Here is a 27,054-nt window from a genome sequence, read left to right on the forward strand (position 1 = left end):
GCTTGTTGCAAAACAGCATTTCTGAGAATGTGAGGATGGTGAACTTGGAAGCGCATTAAAGCCCGTGCCGAAGCGGACTTCAGCAGCTGAGGAAATTCATGTGATAAAGATCATGTGGTTATGACAATCCTTCATGCGGTCTTCTAATAGTACTCATGCTTTTGCAGCTTGCATGGCTAACCAAATTGATACAAGTTGTTTCTCTTTTCACCAGAGACGCTTGCAGAATGTTTTCCACCACTTTTCCAGCCCCCCACTCCCGTAATCCTCCTCATTTCTCCTTCGCTTTTCATCCACCCCCTCTCCATAATTGATCTTTAATGAGTTAACTTGTCCTTCTTTAGTTACGAGCGTCAGCCCGTTAGCTCGTGTTTAGTCTTCCCACCCACATAGCTTGTTTTCTCTCTTCTCCCACGGGGCTGAGAAAATACCTCATTCAGAGCCGCCAGTTTTGGCTTTAATCAGCATGCGTAGTATTTCTGCAGGATTAATAATAGAATGGAAAAAGTGCGCTGAAACCTGACTCAGGCTTTTAGTTAATGTGTTGCATACAAAGAAAATTAATCCTTTGTAGTATTTTGACCTGTAAATCTGTCCAGAAGATCACATCATTACAGCATTAAACCAGTTTATGACAGCGCTATGTTCAGGTGATGTAAGATGTAGATCTTTTCCACTTTTCCAAAAGTATTTTACTCACCGGAGCTTTCAATGGTTTTGCCAACGAGCATCACAATTTGGAAGGATTTGAAGTATCAGAATGTTTCAGTACTGATCCGCTCTGTGTGTGTGTGTGTGTAAGCACATAAAGAAGTTAAAGTATGACAATGGCTGCATTGTTTCTAGCAGCAGCTGTGATCGGTTAGAGACAGAGAAGTGTGTGTGTTTCCACTAGTGTCCATGTGGTGCCAATGTGACTGCAGGATGGTCGCACCTCACCAATCATGACATCATGGTTTCCACTGGGTCGCTTCCATCTCTCCTCACTCTGTCTTCTGCCCGCGCTTTCTGTATCTCCGTTCAGCTCTGCTGGCGCTTAACTTCCTGTCTCCATAGGGCAAAACTTCCCTCATTCACACACTGAATTCTTTTTTTCTGTTCTTTGTTTCTTTTTGCCAATTTCACTCTTGCAGTAGGAACGTGCACACAGACAAAATGAGAGCCAGAAAAATAAAAGATCTGGTGAAGAAGAAATATTGGCAGGATGGAAGGATTAGAGCCCTCTGACCTGGATTGGCATTTAACCACAGTTACCATAGGCATGCACAGTGTTTAACAAATGTGTTGTTCTCCCTGTATAACCATGCATAGATTCAAACACATGTGACCGCTTTTCAGAACCAGTTACGCACTTGCTTCATATTGAAATTAAAGATTATGCACATAACTTATACAATGTTGAAAAAAGATCCCCAAATTCCAGTAAATCTGAAGGGTCTGTGGTTTGTTCCAAACAATAAGCACATGTGGAGCTTCTGATCAGATAGCAGTGGGGAGAATGTCTGTACTGCGCTGTATTTGCACAGTAATCTAAGCACTAAATTGTCGTCATTGTGCCCCAGTGTCTTTAGTCTCAAGGACCCGAAAGAAACAACTACAAACCGTCCTTTTGAAGCATATACAGTTCCACAGCCAGTTGAGAGCATGGTCAGAAATCAAACAGAGAAACAATGCTTCATTTTAATTTTCTCATTCCGAAGTCCTATACAAGTCCACATGATTTAAAAGCTGCCGTCTGGGTATTGTCAGCAAAGGACCACCTGGGTAGCGCATATTGACAGACATATTGTTACACTAGCATGTATGCAAACAGCCAATGCAGTGTAAACAGAGACACCTACACATCCTCTGTCTGCATCCTTTATCTGGCCTGTACCTGCCTGTTTAGGAGCATGAGCTGACAGAAAGCAGCAAAACAGACGTCAGCATTAGATACTGATGCTAGGAGCAGATTGAACACATAGTATTAACGAAAAAAGCAGAATATTTGATTGAAGTGGATAGATGGAATGAGCCAAACATATATTTGACTTATACTGCTAGTTACAGTGCACAAGGATACTGGTTAATACCAAATTACAATAACTATTATCTCAAGAATTGTAAAGCCTCTTTAACAAGAGTACGATCCCCCTATGAGCAAGCACTTGGTACAGGGGGGAAGGAAGACCTTCCTTTTTATCACCTTCAGTAATGACCTTAACCTTGTATCTGCAGAAATCCTTTTTCATTGACTCTAAAACATAGGGATATGTTTAGTGTTTGGAGCTAGAGTCAGGGTCATCACTAACAATGACTTAGACCTCATACGGTTACTGGTAAAACACACTGGATCTAGTTCAAGCAGTCAACTCATGCTGCATTGTGTCTTTCACACATAGCATACCTTACCATCCTCATATAATATACCAATTCACTATTTGGCACTGTATTTACACTGCATAATTTCCCATGCCTCCCTGTAACAGTGCCATTGCTGCCCTTCCCTGGGGATATTTACTCATCACTCCCTAAATTTATAATGTATAGGGAGGGAGTGATGTGCTCAGAAGATATTCCCCTGCTGTAAAAAAAAAAAAATCACTCATTTCAACGGTGAGCCATCTGACGGAGCTATACTCGAGTTTGACTTGAAGTTTTTCTTTTGGTTCAAAGTGAGGTTAAACCTGTCAAAGTAGTTTTAAAGGCGCTTTTTTTTTATTGCTGGCTGCAGTTCTGCAGTTTACACAAACAGAGAAACTTGTCTCCTTGAAAACACAAATGTACTCCCACGAGCACACAAATGACTATTGACAGACCCCACATTTGAGGCTGACAGTTTTCTGCCCCGCACCCCCCACACAACCTAACGCTCTCGTACTGCCGGTTGGGCCCTTAGGTCACATTCAAATGATGATGCTGTCATTTCTACAGCATTTTCTACAACATTTGAAGTGACACCTTTTTATTCCCAACCCAGAACTGAAAAGGAATTAGAGGTTTGGGGGTGTGACGGGAGATCAGCCCCGGGATAGTGCTCTGTCAGCAGGCATGATGCAGACAGCACCCTGGCTTTTTTCTGATTTGATTCTCTTTTGTTCCATTCACTTAACTTCCCTTCAGAAAGCAAGCATACACTCTCTGTTAATATCTAATAGTAATAAAGTATTTCAGCTTCTCTACTGACATGTTTACTAGAGCCTGACTGATATCAGCTGTTTGCTGATCATTCAGGTATGTGTATTATAATGCCTGATAAATGAAAATGTAAAACATAAAGAAAAGATGGGAGTTGATCATGTTTGTCCACCAGAGGGCGCTCTGCAAATTGCCTGTTGGCAATACATACCGTATTTTTTCGCATTATAAGACGTGCTTAAAATTCTTTAATTTTCTCAAAAATCGACAGTGCGCCTTATGTATGAATTCTGGTTGTGCCTACTGACCTTGAACTGATTCCATGTGGTACACGGCGCTAAAAATCTGTCAGAAAATGTTTTAGTACGACTTTGCTAAGCTACAAAGCCGCACCGCTTGATGGATTGTCGGAGCATTATGTCTACCGTAGTCAGGAGCCTCGCATCTGCATCTGTATTGGTCATAAAGATCCTGTATCAGTTATGCTATAAACATTATTACTGCTAATAATAATTCAGTTTTTGTTCCTGTGCAGATATTACAGTAAAAAAAACCCGTCTCTCCTTCCTCTTTTGCCTCATGCCATCATCCATTTATTCATCCAGATCTCATTAGTACATAATGGAAGATCAAATTGGTGCTGTCGCCACCTCCGTAATTGGTGGCTAGAAATATATTGGTTGATTGACAGAAGATACTCCAAACTCTTGGTTACACACATCTCACGTTTCTCCTTATTCTTCTCTCATCATTACATCGTTTTGTCTTTCAGAACCACATCTCTGCTTTTAAAGCTATTTAGTTGCCTTTCCATCCAAAGACAAACAGAGGTAAGAAGAGACACAGAGAGCTGTAACCAAGGATAGATGAGCAGTACACTAAAAAAGTACAATGACAGGTTGTCATTGGGAGGGGGGAGGATAGCTAGCTAGCTAGCTAGCTAGATAGATGATGTGGTTTGGTAGAGTTGGTTTTGTAATGGGTGTACACTGGGTGGCTGTTTGTGGCTTTTGCTTTAACCACCAGCTCTCAACTGAGCCGTCTATAGAAGCAAAAGCCTATATCCATAAATACAGTTTGAGCGATAATGGGAAGGATGAGACCTTTCATAGCCTCTAGTCGTGTGGCACAAGAGCTGAAATTTACAGCCACACATTATCTGCAGAGATGCTGTGGTTCATAAAAAGGTGAATAAACTAAGGCACGACCTAAAGGCATAATCAGCTATATAAACAAAAATCAATTACATTTGCACAAACCCATTGGTTTATATTTGGCCCTGAAACAAATCCCATCCTACAATAACTTCTTTCACTTTGATGCTGCTCACTATAATGTTCGCTATGAATTCACATCGTAAAAATCTTTATCATCTTGGAAAGGTTGTTAAAGGTTAGTAAACACTGTTCTGCACTCTTAAAAGTGGCACTTGGGGTTTAGTGTGGTTTTACACTTCAGAACTCTTTTGTTGTGGCTTGCCGTCCTGTTTGTTGTCTCGGTCCATAAAAGTTTTAATCGTTATGTAAGATGGAGATGGAAAGCCTGTGAGTTGTTGCTTAATTTAATAGTATAACTAGCAGCCGTGAAACATGAGGGCGAGGAGTCGGAAAGTTCAGTGGGCTGTGGCAGGTATGTGTACATGTTACTGCCAGGCACTGTAACGAGATTACCGGTCATGGGAAAAGCTCTCCTTGTGTATGGTGATGGAAGCGTGTGACTGTGTAGTCTTGTGAACCCGTTTTAGGCTTTTGGGCGACATATTTGGTTGGACAGACTGATTACTCAGGTGATTTTAAGCATCACAGTTCTGTGGGTGGAAGGGTCAGTTTATTGGTTGGTTGGCCACTTTAGTCCAGACTGAAATGCTTTAAGAACCTTAACTTTGGATTGTCATGAACTTTTTTACATTCATTCAGTCAGAAGAGAACCAAGGTCTACCGACTTTGGTCATCAGAGTAATGTTGAGTACAATGTCTAACTGGATTTCCATTGGCAGCTAATTCATGAAGTTAAAAGTTAAGACAGTTGATGGGCTTTCATCCATTTTTTATGCATACTTTAAATTTCGTAAAATTTCATAAAACCTATAAATGCAAGTTGTTCTACAAAAAAAGTCTCACAAAATAAACTAATAAAAGAGATATTTTGTTGCATGTATCTAAATGAATTGTGAGATGATACAGTACCTTATATTAGCAGTCAAATCTTGTTTTAAAAGCCTAAATGTTTGGTTAGAAAGGCCTAAATAAGTCCTTTGAGTTCTTTTTTGGTTCGTATGTCTTCTAGCAAAGCTGTTGATTGGGTCTTTGGTTACAGGGATGGGATAAGTTTCATCTTATGTAACTCTCACTGATTTGTATCCAGGGTTAGTACAGTGTCACACAAAAGTTATGACCATATTTGGGCAAAAGACTAAATTACTAGGTTGTCAGATAAGGCTAATGAACTAGATTAGCCAGCAACTACTTTAAGTCCGCAGGTTTGAGCCTTAAAAAAATCCAAAGAGATGAGGTGTGTATAGTTATTATGAAAGGGGACATTAGCCGTGGAGCCAAAGGGGTTTTGTTTATTTGTATTACGAGGTAAACATGTTCATTGCATCGCTGACGTTAGGCATTTTTAAATTGGAGCCTGTGTCATGCGGGCAGTGGAGAAACTTTAGCTTTTGGAGTTTCACTGTTGGATTCATCTTTCACCATAGCAGTTACTGCTTGTGTATTACTTTTATATTGCTTGGAAGTCCTCCAGGACATAGTCACAGACAAGCTATGGATTGGAAAATACTCTGATTTCTGGCGGCTGGGTTAGGGGGAAACGGGGGATGATCCACATGTGGCAACCCCCAAAGGGAGCGGCTGAAAGAAGAAGAAGAAAAAAAGGACAAAACCTTGAGCAACATTTGTTTGAAGACAAAATTGTGTGTTTTTGGGCGAGTTTCCATAATTCTTTATGTCAGTCACTGCAAACACGTAGTGGATAGCAGACCCAGTGCATCTGCCACTGATATCTGCCTGTGTCTAACCTGGTGTTAGTTACAGATAGGACCGGTGTCTGGTTACAGCTCTTCTTACACTCATTATGCTGATGGACTGTAACCCTAGCTCACATTCACACGAGCTGATAATTAATTGACACATGAGTTATGCTTTGTGTAAACCCAAGGGAGTGTTGTCAGAGAAGATGCCAATAAAGATTTCACATATGCACACCCGGGTCCACAGGAAGCCGTGATCTCATATAGATACTGTATATGTACAGAGCAAATGCATCTGCTCTCCCATTACACACACACACACACACACACACACACACACACACACACACACACACACACACACACACACACACACACACACACACACACTTTTAATAGTGTTCATAATGAACACAAATTGAATGATGACTCATTAGTGGTTTCTCATCTTATCCTGCTACAGTACCACCTGCAGGTATATTATCCATCTGTGCGTGTGCGCCGCACATGCAGGAGCAAAGTAGAGTGTATTCACAAGTCTGTGTGTGTGTACATGAGCCCAAGTAATTGGAATATGCACACAAATTACTCCGTGCTATGCACATGCTTATAAGGAATGTACAGCACACGTATTTTTGCAAGGTCTCTTAATTTTTTGTGGCTTCACTGTTTATGTGGGTGAGAAAGAGCAAGAGAGGGTATGATGGGATTCCTGTGTGTGTGTGTGAAGAGGACGGCCACAGGCAAAGAGAGATTGTTTCATTTGTGTGCACGTGTGTGTGCATGTGTGTATTGGCAGTGTTCGTTTCCTCAAAGCGCATTCCACCGCAGACCACAAAATCCCTCCTTGTCCTTTCTCTAGCTTTCCTCGTTCTCTCTTTCCCTCTCTCCATTTTTCTCAACTGCAACTCTCAGCATCTTTCTTCTTTCTCTTTTCTATCTTTCCTTTCTTTTCTCTCGTGTTTTTTTTTCATACTAGTTTTTATATTGACTAAAGCCTAGAATTTGGTCTGTTTCGGACTCTTCCTCAGCTGAGTGGCTAGGGGTTTCTCTTGGCACAGTGCTGTATGGTTTAAAGTGGAAATCAGTGTGTTTGGTTATGGAGGCTTTGGAGCTGTTCACAGGTATTAAATGAATAAAAGAAAACAATAAAATGCAAGAAAGACACATGCCTGTTAAATGATCTTGACTTTATGGGCTTATCCTGCTCGTTGACCCCTTCAAATCAACCTGAATCACTCTTCCTAATCTGCCCCTACAGCTGCTTTTTACTGTAAAATTCACAGACTTCTTAGCTGCTAAAAAATGGCTTCCCGTTCAGGGAATCAGTCTTTTCCTTCCCAGCAGGGCTGTGGGGTGCTTTTTCTTTCTTTTTTTTCCTTCCCACCAACACTGCCAGTACTGCTATCTCTTCTTCTGAGATACCTCCATGCAGACACCACCGTGGGTGCGTGTTATTGTCTCCCACCGTATGGCTGTTTTAAATGGCAATTTGAAGCACCGCTGGCTCTATAATTAGCTGTGAGCTCCCACAGGAGAGGAAAAAAGTGGCTTATCGTCTCTCCTTTGTAATTACAGATCCGAGCAGGGCGACAGACACGCGCGCACACACAAGCAGACACAAGCGCAGACAGATGCGCAGACACGGGGAAGGCGCGCAAGCGTCGACGTGCACATTTGCCACCTGCGCTAACGCGCTAAAGCTCCTTTAGTGAGCTGACTTTCTGCCTGTTTGCCGGAGGAAGTGACTTTTACTTTTCATGTCAACAGCTGCAACAAATATGCAAAATTGGAGATAAATGACAGCGCGGCAGGAGAACAGACAGCCCAGAAATATGAGCGCCGCTGTTCCTTTGCCAGAGCTTCTCTCCCATGTGTCTCTTCCCAGTGCAGTCATGAGGCTCTCGCACAGCAGCAGATAGACATAAAGAGGAAGACTGAGTGTGTTAGAGGCCGAGGTCATTAATCTGACTGTCCACTTCTCTTCTCTGCTCCCAAGACAAGAAAGTGGGGAAAGAGGGGGGATGAAATGCAGGGAAACAGGAAGAACATAGCAATGAAATCATTCTGTAACCCTCACAGACACTATCTGTCTCAAACAAAGCTCGCTAGCTACAGCATCTCTTCGTTAGTGAGGAGCTTTTGTTTGAGTTCACTGATGAAAGTTAAGCTGTCTTCATGTGCAGCTAACTGTTCGCTTTCTTTGTGTTTTTGCTTTTTCAAAATGACTTTGATTTATCTTATTTTAAGTTTGCTAAATGTGATAAAACGAACTGTGATGAACAAACTGTGGCATAATTCCACTACTTTAAGCCTATGGAGAGTTCTAGATGTCCTGTGACCCTGATCTCACTCCCAAGCCGTAACATCCTGACGATTTGTCACGTCCCGCGGCGTTCCTGAGGAACACCAAAGGCGACCTTCGGTGTTCTCATGGTACTCACCGGGCCATGGGTTAAATACAGTGGAATGAGGGTCCCGTGGTAAAACACATTCCAGCCATGTATTCCAGCCCTAACCATAACCTTATCCCTATCCTTAACCAGCACTTTAACGACTTTAAATAGTGTTTTCCAAAGCAATTTGAGGAAAATGAACAAACATGTGTATTGATTCCAAACGGTTCTCATGTTTCCTCCTTTTTCCGATCTCGTCATTTGGGAATGTGTTGGGTGCCCGGAAGCGTGACATGTTGACGATTTGTCACCTAGCGTAAAATATTACGCCTCGGGAGTGAGAGTGTGTTGCAGCGACAGACCTCATAAGTCATTAACCTTGATGATGCCACAAGGGTCATCTCAAGGGGGCGGGGCATGGGCCAGGTAAAGGTGTTGGCTGTATGTAGACTGTGACCAATCGTTAATAACAGAAAAGCATAAACTCATGCTAGGCATGTGGATATGCCAGTAACCATCAAATGCATTGAATCTGTAGAGGTGGGAATCACCAGCCACCTATGATATTATCACAACACTTGAGTGCATTACTCAGTGCATTTTTACATTTTTAAAATAATACTCAGTGCATTACAGTTGTTAGAAAGTGATAACTTCCAACTTCCACAACATCAAATCCCAGGACTGTAACTCTCTTTGCTGTACTGTGTTATGCAGGAAGTGTTTGGCAGCAGGTTTTCTTCCAGCTGAGGTGGAAGGTCTGTTTTACTCTAAATGCTTCTGTAGTTTACAAAAGAACATTGCAGTATGATGAATAAAAATTGAACCTAGCAATTGAGAGGCTAAACACACCAGGGACGTATTTCTTCTTTTATATACAGTCTGTGTCCAGGACCTAAAAGCCACAGGGGGGAAGAAAATCTTGCAGCATATCAGAGAACTTCTCCAAAATGATTCTGCCAGCGCTTACAAGTCTCATTAAGCCAGTTTTCCCAGCGACAGCAGATGTGATCACTGGTGATCTGTGTGTCACTGCTGGTTTCCTACACCTCTTATCCTATTTAAGGCCAGCTAAAGTAAGTTTGATGATTCGCTGTCACTCCGAGTGAGGAAGGGAGAAGATGAGGACGGGGGGAAGGGAGATAGGAGGGAAAGCTTTGTATCAAAACTGAGTGTGAAAGCTGCTGTGTCAGAGATGGATTACAGAGTAGGAAAGAAGGTCACTTTGTTTTTGAATATTGTCCTGCATTTTTTATTATCTTACCGGCACAAATTAATAATTCACGCCTCTTCTTTCACTTTAATTGCTTCTTCTTAATGCACCGTCACCTCACAAGGAACCCCCTTTAAAAATTCCGAACAGACACACACCTTCACGTACACTCACCTGCAACTTTGGGTGTGGCTGCATGGGAATTCATGTACGTGTGTGTTTGTGTGTGAGACAGTGCTCGGGGGGTATTGGATTAATCGCACACAGTCTGTGTGTAGCTGCGATAAGCGTGATGCTTTTGAAGCAATGCCGTCCAAAATGTGTCATTCCCATCTCTCCTTCTTTCTCTCACTCTCTTTTTTCCGTGTGTGCGCATCCCAGAATTAATCGCCGTGGCAACAGGCCAGAAGAGGAGAGCAAACAGAACGAGAGAGACATTTATCATTTGTTCAGTAGACGTTCGCCCCGTGACCGCGCTGTGACATTGTTTTCTTTATTTAGTTCAATCGGGGCCAGAAGCTGATAATTTATACGCACTCCCCCTTTGATAATGAGGCGTCGCTTTCTCGAGGTGGGGCTTCTGTTTACACACGCACTCCAACGCACATAAAACACACCGTCAACAGTGAGGTCTTGACCGCTCTTTGTCAAAGTCAACATATGCACACACACACTGAAGGAATGGCAGTGATGAAGTGTCCCATCCTCCTGGTGTTTGCTCCAGTCAGCCTGATCCAAAGGAAACATAAATGTGTTTTTGTGTACGTAAAAAAAGTTTACATGTAGTTTCAGTTGGAATTTTTAGCTTTAAAATACTTTTCTTTTAAATCCGTACTCGTCTGTTTACCTTGCAGACGGTGGAGCAGCGGTCCTCAAGGCCCACACCCCTCTGCTCTTGACAAATTGATGTAGTTTAGCAGTAGTTTCACTACTCACTGCAGGGCAGCACACACACGCATATATGCGAACGTACACACAGTGGCACCTACACATACTGCTAGGCTGCGCTATACACCGGTGTGTTCTGCTTGGCTGCTCATGTGTGTCAGCTGAGCTGGTACATCAAGGGAGGGGAAGCAAAAGAGAGGGAGGGAGTGTGACAAGAGAGCGCGGGATGAGAGAGGGACAGATGGATAGAGAAAGGCAGAGGGAAACAAAAAAAAGGAAAAGAAATGCAATTGTTTCTAAAGCTCTGAGGAGAGAGCGAGAGGGACGGTGGCGCCAAATCAGAAGTGAAACGCTGCGTCGATGCAAATACAGACTCACAAACACACATCACCGATGGAGCTGTGGAGAGATGAAGGTTTGTCCTCACTTGTCCTCATCTCGGAGCTGTCAAGATAAAACTATTATGGTGGGAGTGTGAAAACAATAGCTCAGGGCCAGCAGTTATATTTGGTGCAAGAATGCATTCTCTGGCCTCATCGTCCTCCTCTCCATCGACCCGAGCTCTTGGTTTCACCTTGAAGTCCTCAGTCTCACATGCTTATGTGGAGGGCATCCCCAGACGGGTAGAAATACTAGGAGCTATCCTTTGTATCAACTACACTCCAAACGTTTCCTTAGTGACAGTCAAAAGGTACTGAAGATGCCACTCATATCACTTGTTAAGTCATGTTATTGTATGAACTGTTGGGTAGTGGCATTCGAGGCAGCATTAGGTGGCGTATGTAAGCTGACGGCATTCAGTTCACTCACTTCTGTTGGAACTCAGGCAACGTGAATACGCTGGTTCAACTCCATCCAGCCGTGCCAGATGGATGCTGGGAGTTTACTGTTAAAAGGGAGTTTTTCCTTCCCACTGTTGACAAGTGCTTGCTCATACTGGGTTTTCTAAGTGTTGGCTTTCTCTGTATTATTATAGGGTCTTTCCCTTACAGTATAAATCACCCTGAGGTTACTTTTGTGATTTGGCATGATATGAATATTTAGCATTGTATAAATGCATTTCTACTCACATACAGAAAGCATATGAGACAGTCTGTCTTACCCACATTTCAGCAGTGGGTCTAAAGCACACCGTTACAAGCCGGCCACAGCCAGACCCAGTGATGTCAGAAGCCCTTCCAGAGGTGCCATGGCACAGAGGGGATGGGAGCGGTGAGGGAAGAGAAATCTCCCAAAAACAGTCCTAGCAAGTCACTTAATTTGTCTTAAAGTGCCATCGTCAAGGTGATTCCACGCGATTTCAATGCAAATCGAGTCATATTGACAGTCTAAGTCAATATGCTGTCTTTTTTCATGCCAGTTGAGTGATTTGCATTATTCCACCTTGTTTCATAATAATGACACTCATTCCTGAATTAAGGGCTCTTTTATAGACCCCCACTAGCAGAATTGTTCACTTATTCTGCTTGTCCACCTTTTTCTTACTTGCAGATTGGACTACTGCAATTCATTGTATTATGGCCTAGATCATGCCACCATCCATCGCCTTCAGATGGTTCAAAATGCTGCTGCTCGCCTGCTAACCGGTACCAAACGGAGAGAGCATATAACCCCAATTTTAGCCTCTTTACACTGGCTCCCTGTCCCCTACAGGATCCAATTTAAACTCTTACTTTTTGTTTTTAAGTCACTCAACGCCCGAGCCCCCCCCTACTTGTCAGAGCTCCTCTCTGCCTATGCTCCAGGAAAACCCACGAGATCTAGTTCAAAACTATTGTTGTCCATTCCACGGACTAACCTCAAATCTCGTGGTGATAGATCCTTCTCTGTGGCAGGGCCCAGACTTTGGAATAGTCTCCCCTTTAATATTAGATCTGCTCAAACTCTTGAGCAATTTAAATCTTTACTAAAGACACACTTTTACGCTCTGGCTTTTAACACATTATGACCCAAGCATTTTGGATTTATCTGAATTAGTTAGTATTGTTTCAATTCTTCTATTTTATTGTTTCTATTGTTATTATTGTATCACACTGTAGTTTTTAATTTTATTGTTATTGTTAAGCACTTTGTGCAGCATCGGCTGTTGGAAATGTGCTATATAAATAAATCTGACCTTGACCTTGACCTTATTTTAAAGAAATTAGGCTTAATATGAGGCTAGATTACGTTCAGTTACAGGTGATTTCTTTTTTTTTTTGTTGGGTTTATAATTTATTTGCTTATTTCTGCCTCGCTACAGGAGCAGGCAGATGATGTTATTGAGGGAGGAAGTTTAAAATGAAGTCAAGACAGCAGACAAAAAAGTCTTCTTATCTATGTGGTCCTTGAATGGAAAGAGACATCTCCTCTTAGTGTCTCCTGGTCATAAAGTGTCACTTTATCGCACGCGATCCCCATCTGGGATGTAAGTCAAAGGGATATGGTGACATTTTGACGCTCCCAGTGGCCTGCAGTCTTCATGATAAATCCTCACAGTGCTATAAGTGCTAATAACCCGTGCCAAGTTTTTGGGGAGGAACCGTAAACTCAGTATAATTCAAACTGTTGTCAGGTTAAAACCTTTGAGAATTTTTAGTGTGACAGTATCTAATTGGTCTTGCTTACTTAGCCACCCCTGTCAACTTCTGGCAAATAGTGGCAGATTAAAGCGAAAATGCTACCCCGCTGCTCAAAACAAGTGCCAGCGCAGAGCAGGACCAACATGTCAGGTGCTCCGAATCAGCTCTAATTTTGGAGTTGTTGCGTGATTTCATTTGTTCCAAACTTTTTTTTTCTTTCTTTATGAGATGGATCGCACTTTTTTGGATTTAGTCACCAAGCTAATGAGTTCTGGAGCCATCACGGTATTGACAAAGGTGAATTTTGACAGACAAACCTTAACTGTCACATGAAGGTTAGGGAACGTATTACAAAAACTGGGTCTCAAATTAAGACGGAATTTTCCCAATCTGGTTTTCCAGGTATAGTACCTATTTTTAGAAATACTATTTTACTTCAGTCTCACTTATCTCAGTCAGGATTTCCTAATTACTCAATTAAACAATTCAGCTTTTATGTCCCTAACCTACTTTTCTTCTCTTTTCTTTCAAGCGAAACAACTTTGTAACCATTTGTTTTTTCTCTTTGTGCTTTCTATATAAAGATGGTCTTTATGGGAACTTTACAATAACACTAAGAAAGTAAAGAGAGACTGCTAAGAAACAGAACCTTTGCCATATCTAGAGTCTAATAGATTCTGAGCTTATGAAGCTGATTCTTGTTCTGTTGTAGTCTGCCATTGGACCCCTAAATGGAAAAGTTCCCGAAGGTTAGATGTCTGTGTAACATGCTGTGTAGCATTAACTAGAACTGTTAGAACTAGAACTGTCCAGATGACTGGAACAAGCAACGTTTTAACAAATGTTAAAACTACACAGCTATGCATAAGCATAGCTATACACACACAATACACACATAATAGAGAAATTTAGCCACAGTTATAAAGTTTTTTCCCCAGTAAAACTATCTGCACAGCTGATAAAAAAAAACAACCTGTGTTTTGTTTCAAGACACATGAGGGTCCCAAAGTTTGACCTACACAGGCCCGTCTGCTCTCTGCCTTTAACAAAATGAGTGTTTGATTTTTTCCATTATCAAACGGTATTAGTTTGACTTGAAGTAATATATCAGTACAATTCATGACACTGATTTCAATGGGGCTGTCCATAATGCCTTAGCGGACTCCAATCAAAAGCACTTAGTGCTGCATATGCTGCTTTAATACATGGAAATAGTTATTCAGCAAATGTTTACCATGGGTCCCAACTTTACACATCACATGGTATCCAGGAATTCTCTGTCTGTCTCTGACAGGTTAAAGTCTCTGGTATTGTATTATATACAGATTTAGATATTGTACTGATGTCAGCTCTCTCTTGGAAATTAGATTTTTAATCTAATGCTTTTGTCCATGTAGTGTATCTGGACCCAGGACACTCCCAAAATAGATTCTGCATCTTAACAGTGTCACTTCCTGGTTAAACGTTAACGTTAACACACTTTTTGGTTTCTGTAACACACTTTTTTCTTTTTTTTTAGAGTGAGAAGTAATTTTACATTTAGAGATTTAAAATTTTAGAAGCTTCGCCTTTGATCTGGATTAAAATAATGCAACTATCACAGGCAGGAAGAGAATGCTCAGTTCAATATTAGCTGAAACGGTGGGCATTTAGAAAAAAAAAAGGGCCGATGGAGTGTCTGGGTTGAGCCACTTTTTGGAAATGCCTGGGCTTTAAAGATGAAACAAGAGAAAGCAGACAGAGGTTTAAGGGGGCTCTTCACCATTTTAAAGGAATCCATTAAAAGGCATTTAAAATAATCTTCTCTGAGATTTTTCGGGGAGTTTTCTCCAAAGTTGAAAGCATCAAAAGAGAGAAAAACGTGTGTCCGTTATTTTGAAGCAACAAACGTTTCTGTTCTTGCTAGTGTTCAAGGAAGCATGATCGGCCTCCAAAACTTTTTATCCAGCCACAATTTAAAGTTACGCGTGATCATTTGGCCTTTGTTCTAATTTAAAGTGATTTGACAGTACATTAATATTTTTTTTAAAAAATCATTAAAAAAATTGTGTATTGGACTGAAATCAAGACGCTCGGTGTGTACTGTACGTTCTCTTGACCGCACCTCGGCACTGCTTGTTCTCTTTTAACCAGAGCCAACTAATGTTAGCTGTTAGCAAAACAGCTTCATAGTGGCATGCTGTCACCAACCAGCTGTCTGGCTGTCACTCTTTGTGTGTGTGGCTGTGTGTGCGTGCACGTGTGTGTGTGTCACCTGGGGCCCGGACTCCTGTTGTGAGAGCAGTGGTGCGACAAAAGAACGATGATTAATTTCACTCCGAGTAACCTGTTTCGCTTATGTGACTCTACCAAGCTGTGTGCACACTCGTGTGTGTGTGTGTGTGTGTGTGTGTGGGAGAGAGAGCGCGAGAGAGACCTAGACGTAGACTGTTTAGTCAGCAGGTGTGCTGTGATATGTTGAATGCCCTCCAGCCAGGGTCAGACACACACAGACACGCACACACAGACAGACGCATACGTACTCCATAACTGAGACAACTGCTGTATGCATCCGTCCCGCCAGCTCGAGTTCATCCCTCATTTTCTTACTTTTTTTGTATTTTTTTGACAGTATTTTCTCAAACTCTCACTGACTGCTGGCAGTTCTTTTGCAAAGAGAACCTTGGTGTCAGAGTTATTAGTGTGCTTGTGTGTCTTTCTGTGTGTGTGTGTGTGTGTGTGTGTGTGTGTGTAGGCCAACCTCTCAGCAGATGAGCCCAAAATCAATTTCATTAGGGATCATGAATACAATGAGGAGCTGTTTCACACATACACACACGTTCACTGCTGTAGATTTCATTAAGGAAATGCCTTTTACTCTTCTCTCTGTTCCCTGCGCCATCAAAGGGAGACTTAAACATTTAGGACAGTGGGTTACGGCTTGTCCTCGCCGCACCGTTGTGACTTCGGTTTCAGCGAGAAATGCTAACAGTGTTACTGAGCTCTTTTCGCCCCCTCCGCCCCCATCTCTGATTCCCTTTCTTCCTTTTCTTCCTCTTCCTTTGCCTTTGTCCAACCATATAATTAGCTAGATGTTTAACAGCTGAGGTTGGACAGGGCACTGCCATGTCTGGACACAAACCGGCGCCTGCAGAGTCACACAGTTGAAAGAGAGAGGTCTGTGTCTGTGGGGGAAGCGAAAGGACAAGGGGAAGGCCTGAATCAGAGAAAAGAAGAAGAGGAGAAATCTCAAAAAGCAGCGGGGAAGGGAGCTGAAGGAAGCAGGGTGAGGAGGGAGAGATATGGGAATGAAATGAAGTGAAGAAATGAATGACAGGGTATGGTGAACGAAGAAAGAAGCGAGGCAAGGAAAAATATTAGCAGGAATAAGTAAGTAATGGAGGAGAAAGGAATGGAAGATGGAGGAAAGGAAGTGGCTGGAAGAAAAAAAGAAGAGTAAAGGAAGTTTTAAATAAATGAAAGATGGGTCAGAGAACAGGAAGACAGGAATAATTGATAGCGTGTGATTGTGTTCTCCCAGCCAACCTGACCCAAAGGTGTGACCGGTGTTTGAACCCAGCATGGTATTAATCACTGCAGTACTCCAGCCAAACCTCATTACTCCCCTTTGTTCACTTTTATTACCTTGTCCTCCTCTACACACTCCTGACACACTTGCATGCGCACACACTGAGCGTCCCTCTCTCTGTTGTGCTACACCTCCCACCTTCACCCTGCGCTATCTGTCTCCATCACATCTCAAACCGAAGCCAGTCTGTGGGTGCATCTCCTCTTGTGCTACAAAACGGTAACGTGAAGGAGCTTGCCAAATTTGGGTGATTACAGTTTTGATGGCTATTAAAAAAATATTAACAGGTAGAACAGTTTGTTGATTGATCGAACCTTGGTGCTAATCAATCAAATATTTAACCCTTATGGTATGGTGGCCCTGTGAGGCCAAATGCACTGCAACTTAAGAAAACATCAGGAAATAGAAAAACACTGCAAAAGCACAGAACACAATAGAGATGGACTCACAAACTCACAAAACACAGAAGTATTTTTGGAGAGACAATAATGTGATGGAACAGCTGCACAGAAGTGACAGAAGCCAAAGTGTGCAAGGACTGCACTAAGACACGCTTTAAAGAAGCAGAGGATTTATCGCTTTTGTCAGGGAGAATATTTGTATAATACTGTCAATAAATGTTTGCTATTGATGCTAACAAATGGCTTCCCCTCCCTGGTTCTGCTGGAGGTTTCTTCCTGCTAAAAAGAAGTTTTTCCTTCCCACTGTCGCCAAGTGCTTGCTCATAGGGGGACATTTGATTGTTGTTGTTGTTGCTGTATTATTGCAGGTTCTCTACCTTACAATATAAAGCACCTTGAGGTTACTGCTCTTGTGATTTGGTGCTATATGTAAATACAATTGAATTGAATTAAATTAGAATTTTATATCACTTCCTTTGTGTTTTGAGTGCTTTTGCTGCCTTTTTCTGTTTGCTGGTGTTTTCTCAAGTTTAATGCATTTGACCTCTCAAAGCTGCAGTATGACAGTGTTATCTGTGAAAAGGACCGACGTCACAAGCACGTTAAATAATTGACAAATGGTTCACAGATCAAAATATGCAGGAAAACGTTGCCAGCTAGTTGTCTTTATTTCAGCTAATGATATGACATCAGGCTTAATCTGCCTGTAAGAGAGAACAACAAAAAACAAACTCTCAGGATTTTGTGGACTTGCAACCTTTACTGTTTCGGTTCACTCTCGCTGCCCTCACAGTGTCGTCTTACAACTGCAGGCATCTAGTTTCAATGAAAACCTTCTGAAAAAGCAGACCAGAAAACATAAAGCAATTAAACATATTTCCCTTTAGAGCTGATTATACAATATGAAATGAAAGATTGTACTTACATTCACCTGGTCCAAGCAAACTAAATTACAAACGCTTTGAATGTTAGGAGCCTGTTAACACTCCCGTAGCTATGGGTAGTTGAAGCTTTAGGTGGTGTCGGATGCCGAAAGCTTTAAAGTTCTGCATTCAGTGAAATCGTTTGCTGTACGCTCACTCAGAAGACTGTTGAATATATTTGTTGAACAAATGTCCATTACCACACCTTTGCGAAGCAAAATGTGACACTGACAAATTATTGTGGAGTGGAACATGTAGTGGTGTTGTGATATCTCCCGCTCTGCAGGCAGAGTGTATTAAAGGCAAGGCACTGAAAATGTGACAGTGCAGCAGCAGGTCTGTTGTCACGCTTTGGCATGACACTGTGCTGGACAACACCAACAAAGACTGTACGGATCCATGACTGCAAGAAGTCCCCTATATTAGAATCATCAATTAGCATAACACCACTAGATACCCACTTCTTGCTGTGAGGGAGCAGTGCTAACGGTATCGCCCGTATAACAGATATTTCTACACTTGCATTTTAACTATTAGCTAAATATTTAAAATGTAAGACTTTGATACTTTTCCTACGAGACTCTTTGTCTGCCACATCTGGCTATAGGTTGTTACACAAATTGAGACGGAGATCTTCAAGGAGAGGACCTTTGTTAGCAATTGGATTTTTTTTTTGTCTCCCGCTGAAATTGAACATTGAGAAAAGTATGACACTGTTATAGAAGACAAAACCTTGTGGATCAGTCAGGGTGCATAACGGGTCACAAAAGCATGAGGCTTTGACATTTTCATACCATGTTTCAAAGAGTCACGTTTGTTTTCCTGTAGCAGAAACCAAAAAGGTTGTTCAGCCTGAACCCAAATGAGGCTTAACATTCCCCTTCAGGCTTGTTTGAAGATCATACCAAGGTAAAGATCCTACAATAATACAGAGCAAACCCAACAATCAGAGTGAGCACTTGGTGACAGTGAGAAGGAAAAACTCCCTTTTAACAGGAAGAACCAGGTTCAGTTTTCAAATTTGCACATCTCAGCTCTGTAAATCTTTCATTAGCTCGTGACATCATAAATCCGCGTCACACGTTCAGGCCTTGTAAGCTGAGGTGAGCTCAGTAAAACAATCCGCTTTGAAGCCAAAGAAACTCTTTTATCAAACTCTGAACACGCATCATTTTTCACAGTGAAGATGTTGTGAGTGACAGGTACTTTAACCATAGCAGCAGCTGCTGGAATCTGATCATGAATCACTTTCACTTGTAATGGCCTCAGATGGCACTGACAACTGCCGCTGACATTCTCTTGCATGCTCTAAATATTAGTTTGTGTATTTTTTGTCTACCTGAGCAGTGTTTGTGTGCATTTAAGGGTTACAATGTCCTTAATATCGCCATTGGTTTGGTAATGAGTCTAATCCCAGGAGGACAGAGAGAGACACTGAGGTCTGAGAGTGGAACACGATGGGATGGAAAAGTAGCGGATGTGCCACCAAAGTCAGCACGTGGGCTGCAAACTCATCAGGAAAAGTCACCTTTAACTTCCATTCAGAACCCAAAATAAAGAGACCATCCCTCATCGGAAAGGTCGAAGACATGATGTATGTCTTACCGCGACGCGCAACCTGTTCCTGCTTCTTCAATGTACATCACCTGAGAAAAGAGCATTAACTGCATGCTTGGAATATAAATGGACCTCTGTGCAGTGCAGCAATCCCCGCTCCGCACGACCCTTCAGCTACACTTTGAGTCGCCGCATTGATATGCCACTTTATTCTTTCTTTTTTTAATGCATTAAAACAAATTGATTACTGGATAATTAGAATGCAAATAGCAGCAATTAATGTTCAGCGCGCTCGTCGGTGAATGGCACCGCTGAGCAAGATTTTTAAAAATATGTATGATTGTCTCGTTCTAATCAGTAAAAAACCACACAGACACACTTACACAGTCTGTTTTAATGACTCATAAGCTGTCAGTAACATCAAAGCAGTAGGCTTTATGGGTTGCTTTTTTTTATAATCATCCTGGGAGTGGTTGTAAAAGCATATTTAATAAGTGCCTTTGAAAACAGGTAGGAGCTTTTTCTTTTTTTTTCCAAGAGGAGAGCTGCTTTTATCTTATAGCTAGGGCTTGCTGTTATAATAAGTTCCAGAAAGTGAGAAACTGGACAAAACAGGACCATAAAGGAACTCCAGATGCCCCCCGGTGTTGCTTTTCTTTTCCCTTTTATGACTTTTAATTTAGTAGAGCACAGATGACACTGAAAAGAGAATTTATGTGTATGTAGGTATGCACATGCCATGTTAGAGAAGCTTCTGTAAAATAGCTCGCCACTCTTATCAATTCTACATGAACCTGTGCAGCAGAGTGATCCATGTAATGTGCAGAGGAAGATTATTGTAGGGTTTTAAGTGCTGCCACTTCATCAGCATGGAGTCTCTGTTTGGACACAGTAACTTCCCGAGTGCAAAGGTCATGGAAGGAGAGCAAAAGAACCTGCGGGCTGGTAGACTCGATGAGAATCTACAGTCACTTGTTTCCGTTTGCGGTCTCCTCTGTGCCAGCTGACCTGAATCCCACTCCAACTGCCCTCTGCCCCGAGCTGTAGGGCAGAGCACGCTCTTTGCTCTTGCCCCCTCCCCGTTCCGCCACGGTTCTTTGCTCATCAGGAATGATCCCGCAGCCTAGGACGAGTAGCAGTTTTAGAATCATCAAATAAGCTCTCTCTCTCTTTTCCTTACCGTGTCTGCGTGCAAATGTGCGAGTGTGCGACTGTGTGCTTTTCCGCTGTTGTTGACACACAGAAAGAGACAGGGAGAGAGAGCAAAATCATCAGAGCCAGAAAAACAAGCGGACGAAAGGCCACGCTCGCTCGATGTCAATAAAAGTTACGGTTTGTGTGTCTGTTTGTGTTAGTGCGTTATCGTGTGGGTGCGACGCAGGGGCGGTGGGGGCTGCTGAAACAAATGACCTTTGCACAGTAACTAGTGCGATGCACCTCCTTCACACAGAACAACAATAGCACGAGCGGGGAAAAGGCTCTTTAAAAGTCAACAAAAGTTATGCAATTTGCAATTTCTCTGATCAGATCACAACGCTCAGACACAGTCTGCTACACAGGTCGCTTCTTATGCAGATAGCATTCCACTTCCTTCGCCAAAATTAGGCAAGAAAACAGTTTCTCACTGCTGTAGACTTACCTCTTATTTCCCGTTTCAGTCTACTTTTATCCCACTGAGTATCTCCTCAAAGCTGATTTGCCAGAGCACTTGACTTTTAACCAAAGCCGCTTCCTCCTCTTAAGCATCAAAAGCACATACAGCGATGACAGCCTGTCTGTTAATGAACCTTCTGTTCAGAGAAAGATTAAGGAAACTCTGGTAGTGATTTGGCAGATAATAATCACAGAGACTGTTGAGACTGAGGAGGAGGAGGAGAAAGAAATCAAAAAAAAAAAGAGGGAGAAAGAGCTGGTGGAGCGAGTGGAGAGAAACAGAAAAAGTTTCAGCAGACTATACTTCTGTCAGGTGATGGATGAGCAGATGGAGGGTCGGAAATTAGAAAGAGAAAGATCCAGACATAGAAGGAAAGAGGGAAGCTGAAAAAGATTTACTTGCTGCTGCAGGAGGAGTGACCCTCATAACTCTGTAATTTTGTTAGGAGACTAAACACCGGCAACCAAAGAACCATCATATAGCTGCATGTTGTTGGTACACCCTGAGTACCGTGGCAACATAACAAATATTAGAATTGCAAGTTTGAAATAAAGATACTTCAATTGTAATCTGTCGCTTTTAGTAGCATTTTTTCGCCTGATGGCAACATTTTAAGGAAACCTCTGAAGTGTTTCACTAGATGAAAAGGCTGCGGTTACATGAGGTGGAAGTGAATGCATCATTTTAATTTCCACGTATTGGATGAGAAAATGAATGATAGTGTTGCACGATATAGTCAAATAGTCAGATTGTCAAAACCATCCTGAACATGACGTCTTCTTCAAGGTCATTTGTCTGGGCGGGGTTGCACTACTCTTAGATTGCCCCCAGTCTGACCACTTATACTTCTTCTTCTTTGACGCTCATTGGAGCTCGGCATTTGTCAAAACAGCAAACATCAGGGAGTCATATCAGGATGGTACGGTATATGTCTACATTAATGATTTGACCCTGGGGGATAATTTGATGTTAATGTTGAGGAGAAAAAACATGGTCCTGGTTGCACTTCGAACCTGATGTGCCTACTTTTGGGTTTGACTTTGTGGACTTTTGAACTGTTGTTAGGTCTCATCGATGGTGATGCTTCTCAACATGAACATTGGGTCAGTTTGAGGCAGGAGTTTATGTTTGGAGTTTGGGGTACTTGGTGGGGTCACATATGTTCCATAGATCAACTTAGAAATAGCAGCTGGAAGCTGGAAGCACTCTATAGATGTGCAAAGGCACATCCTTTAACTCCATCAGGTCTAACTTATCATTGCTGAGGCCTACACCAACCCTATATTATGGAGAAAGGCTTAGAAACTTGGATGAACCAAAGATTGCCAAGCGTAGTTAAGGGTTGTCCTCAGTAATGACTCACAGGCCTAATCCTGTGAGGTCAAAGTGATCATTTGTGACAACTCCAATCGTAACCCTAGAGGCACGTAAACATTCGTTCATTGCATTGGAGCTGTCAGCTGATTGCGAGCAGACATTCTTGGCTCCATTTGCCGAGGTGTTCTTCTAATGACCACGGTTTCAGGTCATACGTCAATCAACAGTATTCACCACTGTCACTGGTAGTCTCTTCAGTCGTTCATTGCCAAAAGTTATTTCTCCTGTAGTCTCTTAAAGTTGCAAAGTATTATTTACTTTCTAAGGTTTCTGAGCGCCACCTCGCCATGAATAGCTTCCGTTGCATCTAATCAGACAGACACATCAGAATGTGCAACTTTGATTGAGATGCTGAACTTTTTATTTCTACACTTGACTAAAAACTGTGAGCTCTTTGGATTCATTTTTGTAGCAACAAAGACGAGCATCGCGGCTTCTCTTTTTCACACAGTTGTAAAACGATCATCTATGACTGCATTATAAGCGTGGCTTTACCGTTTTCCTCTGTTCTCTTACAGATACTGGTGAACTCCATTTCCCAGCCTGCCGTGTTGTATGAAAATGTTGTGGTGAGCAACGGGAGCCCGATCCTGCGAGATTTGCTCTTCAGCCCAGATCATCAGTACTTATATGCCCTCACTGATAAACAGGTAGGAGAAGTGCGCGCACACACGCACATACACAAACACTCCAGATGACCACGTCTAAACTAGAGATGAGCCTTTTAATGTACAGTTTCACAGCTGTTTTTATGTACATGTACACTTGCTGGCATACTGAAAGACACACACACACATACACGAACACACAAACGCCCTCATTGCAAATAAGTGAAGGCTGGGAAGAGAGAGGGAGAGGAAGAAAATGGAGACACTTGAAGAGCACCATTAAGAGCTGATGAGGAAAAATATATTAAAAATATACACGGGGGGAGTGAGCAATCAAGGTAATTACTCACATATAGTACCACATACTGGGCATGAACACATTTGCAGCTTAAGCAGCGTTCCACACACATGCACAGTTTTAGGTGCTAATTAATGTCATGAATTTTAAAATGCACCATATAGGATGAAGCCGTGCATACCTTCCTTCCACCGGGGATACACATTACACGCAACCCTTGAATGTTTACTTCAGGATATTCCTCACAAAAATCCTTGGTTCTCCATCTAAAAAACACCTGATCAACAACAGAAAATTACAGTTTAGCCATTGCACCAAGCGACCACAGAACTGAAAAGATGATAAGTATTATTATACACAGGCATGTGACGTTAAATTGGTTAAACTCCGTGGCCTCTCATTTTCCCACACTGACCTCATCTGCACAGCATTATGATATGCACGATCAAATCCTGGCGTATACGTGTCATTATCTCGAAATGCCTTTATCCATGAGAGTTTGATACAGCAGTCGCCACTCTCCCGCTCATCCCTTCTTTACCTGCACGACTCTTATCTCATAATGGTTAATGACCTTGATGTGATAACCTTCAACGAGACTTCCTCGCTACGTAGACGGTAACCGGCGTGTAAGTGCTGTGTAATTTACCAGCGATTAGACTTAATTGACTTCCACGTGTCTGAATAAGCACGCGGAGGAAGTGGAGTGTAACTGATACAAATGGATGTCGTAGTTGTTGACGTGACGGAGAGAATAAGAATCTGATCGGTCCAGGAAGCTGAAATGTACTCTAAAGAGAAAATGCCTAAATGCATATTGAATTACACTGAGTCGGGGACACACGTGCTGATTTTGGAAACTCGCGCTGAATTATGTATGCACACGAAGATAGAGTTGATTCATAATGTAATTTCAGTGCCCAAATTATTTATAGTTATGCTCCAGGTCCAGTTACAACATTAACACAATTAAATGCAGCAGAATGTGTGTGACCGCCTACATTTTTAACACTGCACACAGGAAAAGGACGAATTTCTTTTGAAATCTAAGCAGCTTGTAAAGTAACCATGTATCAACCCTGTGTCTGGGCCCTGTTCTGTTAAGATGACTCACATGCTTTTTAGTATTTCATTTTTTTCTGAATAGACACAAGTCCTTAAAAAATAATTCACTCATTATTCTATATATGTATTTATTAGTGCTGTTCAAGTAGAGCACATCTTTAGGCTAACTCTCTAAAAAAGAATAACATGTTAGTGTAGAAAGAAGAGTCAAGAGCATACTTTTTTGATAGAAAATAAAACAAAACATGCAGCAACATAATCATTATTAATGTCTGCCTCTTATTTTCTCATCCGATTACGTGTGCTCTCCATCTGATTATAACGTTTGCAGCACTTAGACCATAGCGGATTGATTGATTGTGATACTGCTATAATAATCCAGTGGCACATTATTATGTTCCAAGCATCGTTTGTTTTTTGCTTGGCTTGATCTGTCTAAAGCATTTTGGTACATTTATGGTTTTTAATAACCTCAGCCAGAATAATTTTAGATGTTCACTTTCTACCTTGCTTGCTAACTGCTAACAGTTTATACCAGTCTACCTCTTTTTTTCTCGATGGAAGGGATGCAGACACCTGTCAGAAAATGTATACTGATGACCTTATTGCAGTTAAAAGAATTTGAACTGTTTTTAACCTTCAGCTTGGTGCTTGTTTGGTTTTGGTAACTGAGGGTGCCTTACGAAATAGCTGATTAAGTCGACTGTTGGAGTCGTTATTCAAAAAAAGGCAATGTATTACACATTGCTTGTTACTTTCTTTGAATCGAATGCAATATGTTACTTAATTACCCGGAGAAAGTTATTATGTTGCACTAATCGTTACATTGCGTTCTTGTTACTTTGTAAAATGACCTGAAATGTGTTGTCTAATAATTACCAGTTAACAATTGAAACCTTAAGCTACAGTCCGACACACCAACACAAGTGTCATCATCCCAAAGAGGACACATAGAGGATCTTTCTTTTAGTGCTTACATATGAATACAAAGCTGACAACACAAGGAAAAATGGACAAAAAGAATTCAAAGTGATCGACACAAAAACATGAACCGGCAGAGAGAATTCAAGCTTCAACCCTGACTTCTCAGGGTCGGGACACTCGGCTTTAATATCACTCTGGGTTCTTGGCGAGCTTTGTGTTAGCATGCTGTCTGTACAGACGCTTGCAAAAGCCTAAGTTCTGTTAACAGTATAATATGTTCTTTTTCTCTTCTGGGTTCAGTCTGTACTTTACCATCGTGGTCTTGTCCTTTCATGCAATAAAATAAAAATAAAATGTTTGATTCTTCAAAAGCTGTACAGCATCTGCCTGAAATTATATGAATGTAGCACGAGGGCGCAGGGAGAAAAGAAAACTGTGTTGCTGCTGTATTTCTTTTCTATCTACCCAGCATTCAGATAACTAAAGAGCCTTTGTAACACAAGTACAGTAGGTCAGGTCTCAGCCCAGCTATGTAATTTATGAGGGCAAAATGATATAATAACGTTCACTGGAAACTATAATCCTCAACCCTTTGAAGACTGGATTCAAAATCCCACCAAACGTCACAAAAGTCAAAGTTAAAAAATTGCTCAAGTGTTCCCTTAATTTTTTTAGCACTATATATTGCTCTGGGTTACCTTGAGGATTACAAAGAATATTCATCTGTGAAAAGACACTCTAAATGATATCAAATACAACTTTAGGCCTCTGTCCAACAACTCACTGCTTCAGCCAGCAGTGCTTAGCAGCTGCTCAGCAGGATGAAGAAAGTTCATGCTGAGAGCATTTGCAGATTTTCCCTTCTAATTCCTTTCATCTGCAACTGCTATTGCTACCAGAAAGTAATTTTCAATTATTAAAGGTAGTGTTTTATTTTTGATGAGCACTGATATGTCTGCTGCACGTTAGTGCAGTGACAGTAGGAGGTCAGCTGCTAGAAGAGAAGCCTTGTTGAATTCACAATGCTTCTTCTTTGACACGATCCAAGTTGATCCGTTACATTTTACTAATGTAGCCAGTGAAGAAGTACAGGCATTCACATGGAGGATTCTTTTTGCTGCACTTTAAAGAGGAATTGTTTTAAAACCCGAGGAGCAGATTATTATTACGAATCCAGGGTCGGGTAAAGTAAAAATAATGACTAGTGCCGCTCCAATATCAAATATTAAGAGCTAGCAAGCGCAAGCTAGCTTTAGGAAATCTGAAAGGTACATTATGTTTCAATTTTTGTAATCACCATGTTATATTTTGCTCATGAAATCCACACAGAAACGCAAAAACAACAAGGTGCAGTTTTACAAGAGGTTTCTGGAACACAGTGACTTCCTGGAGAGTTTGTTGAATGAGGGTTAACTTCATAGTAAGAACAACAGTCAAGGAATGCTAATTTGTGACCTTCAATGGTGCTGGTAGGGAGACACACTTGTTGTTTTCCTCTGTTTAAACCTTAGCTAATTTCCTGTTGATGTT

General features: G+C 41.7%; 1 protein-coding gene across 2 annotated transcripts in view; it reads left to right on the plus strand.

Annotated features, from left to right (window-relative positions):
- LOC147305288 (plexin-A1-like) overlaps nucleotides 1-27,054 on the plus strand; it is a 317,652-nt gene that overhangs the window by 131,533 nt on the left and 159,065 nt on the right. For both annotated transcript variants that reach the window (XM_086277276.1, XM_086277277.1), the window contains exon 4: nucleotides 23,148-23,279. In XM_086277276.1, coding sequence (XP_086133402.1) covers nucleotides 23,148-23,279 — 132 coding nt within the window. The remainder of the gene's footprint in view (nucleotides 1-23,147; nucleotides 23,280-27,054) is intronic.

Source organism: Aulonocara sp. 'chitande type north' Nkhata Bay, linkage group LG20 (assembly GCF_057382095.1).
Source record: "Aulonocara sp. 'chitande type north' Nkhata Bay isolate Kocher_YH1m ecotype deep benthic linkage group LG20, A_spYH_male_GT1.1, whole genome shotgun sequence".
Taxonomy (NCBI): Eukaryota; Metazoa; Chordata; class Actinopteri; order Cichliformes; family Cichlidae; genus Aulonocara; species Aulonocara sp. 'chitande type north' Nkhata Bay.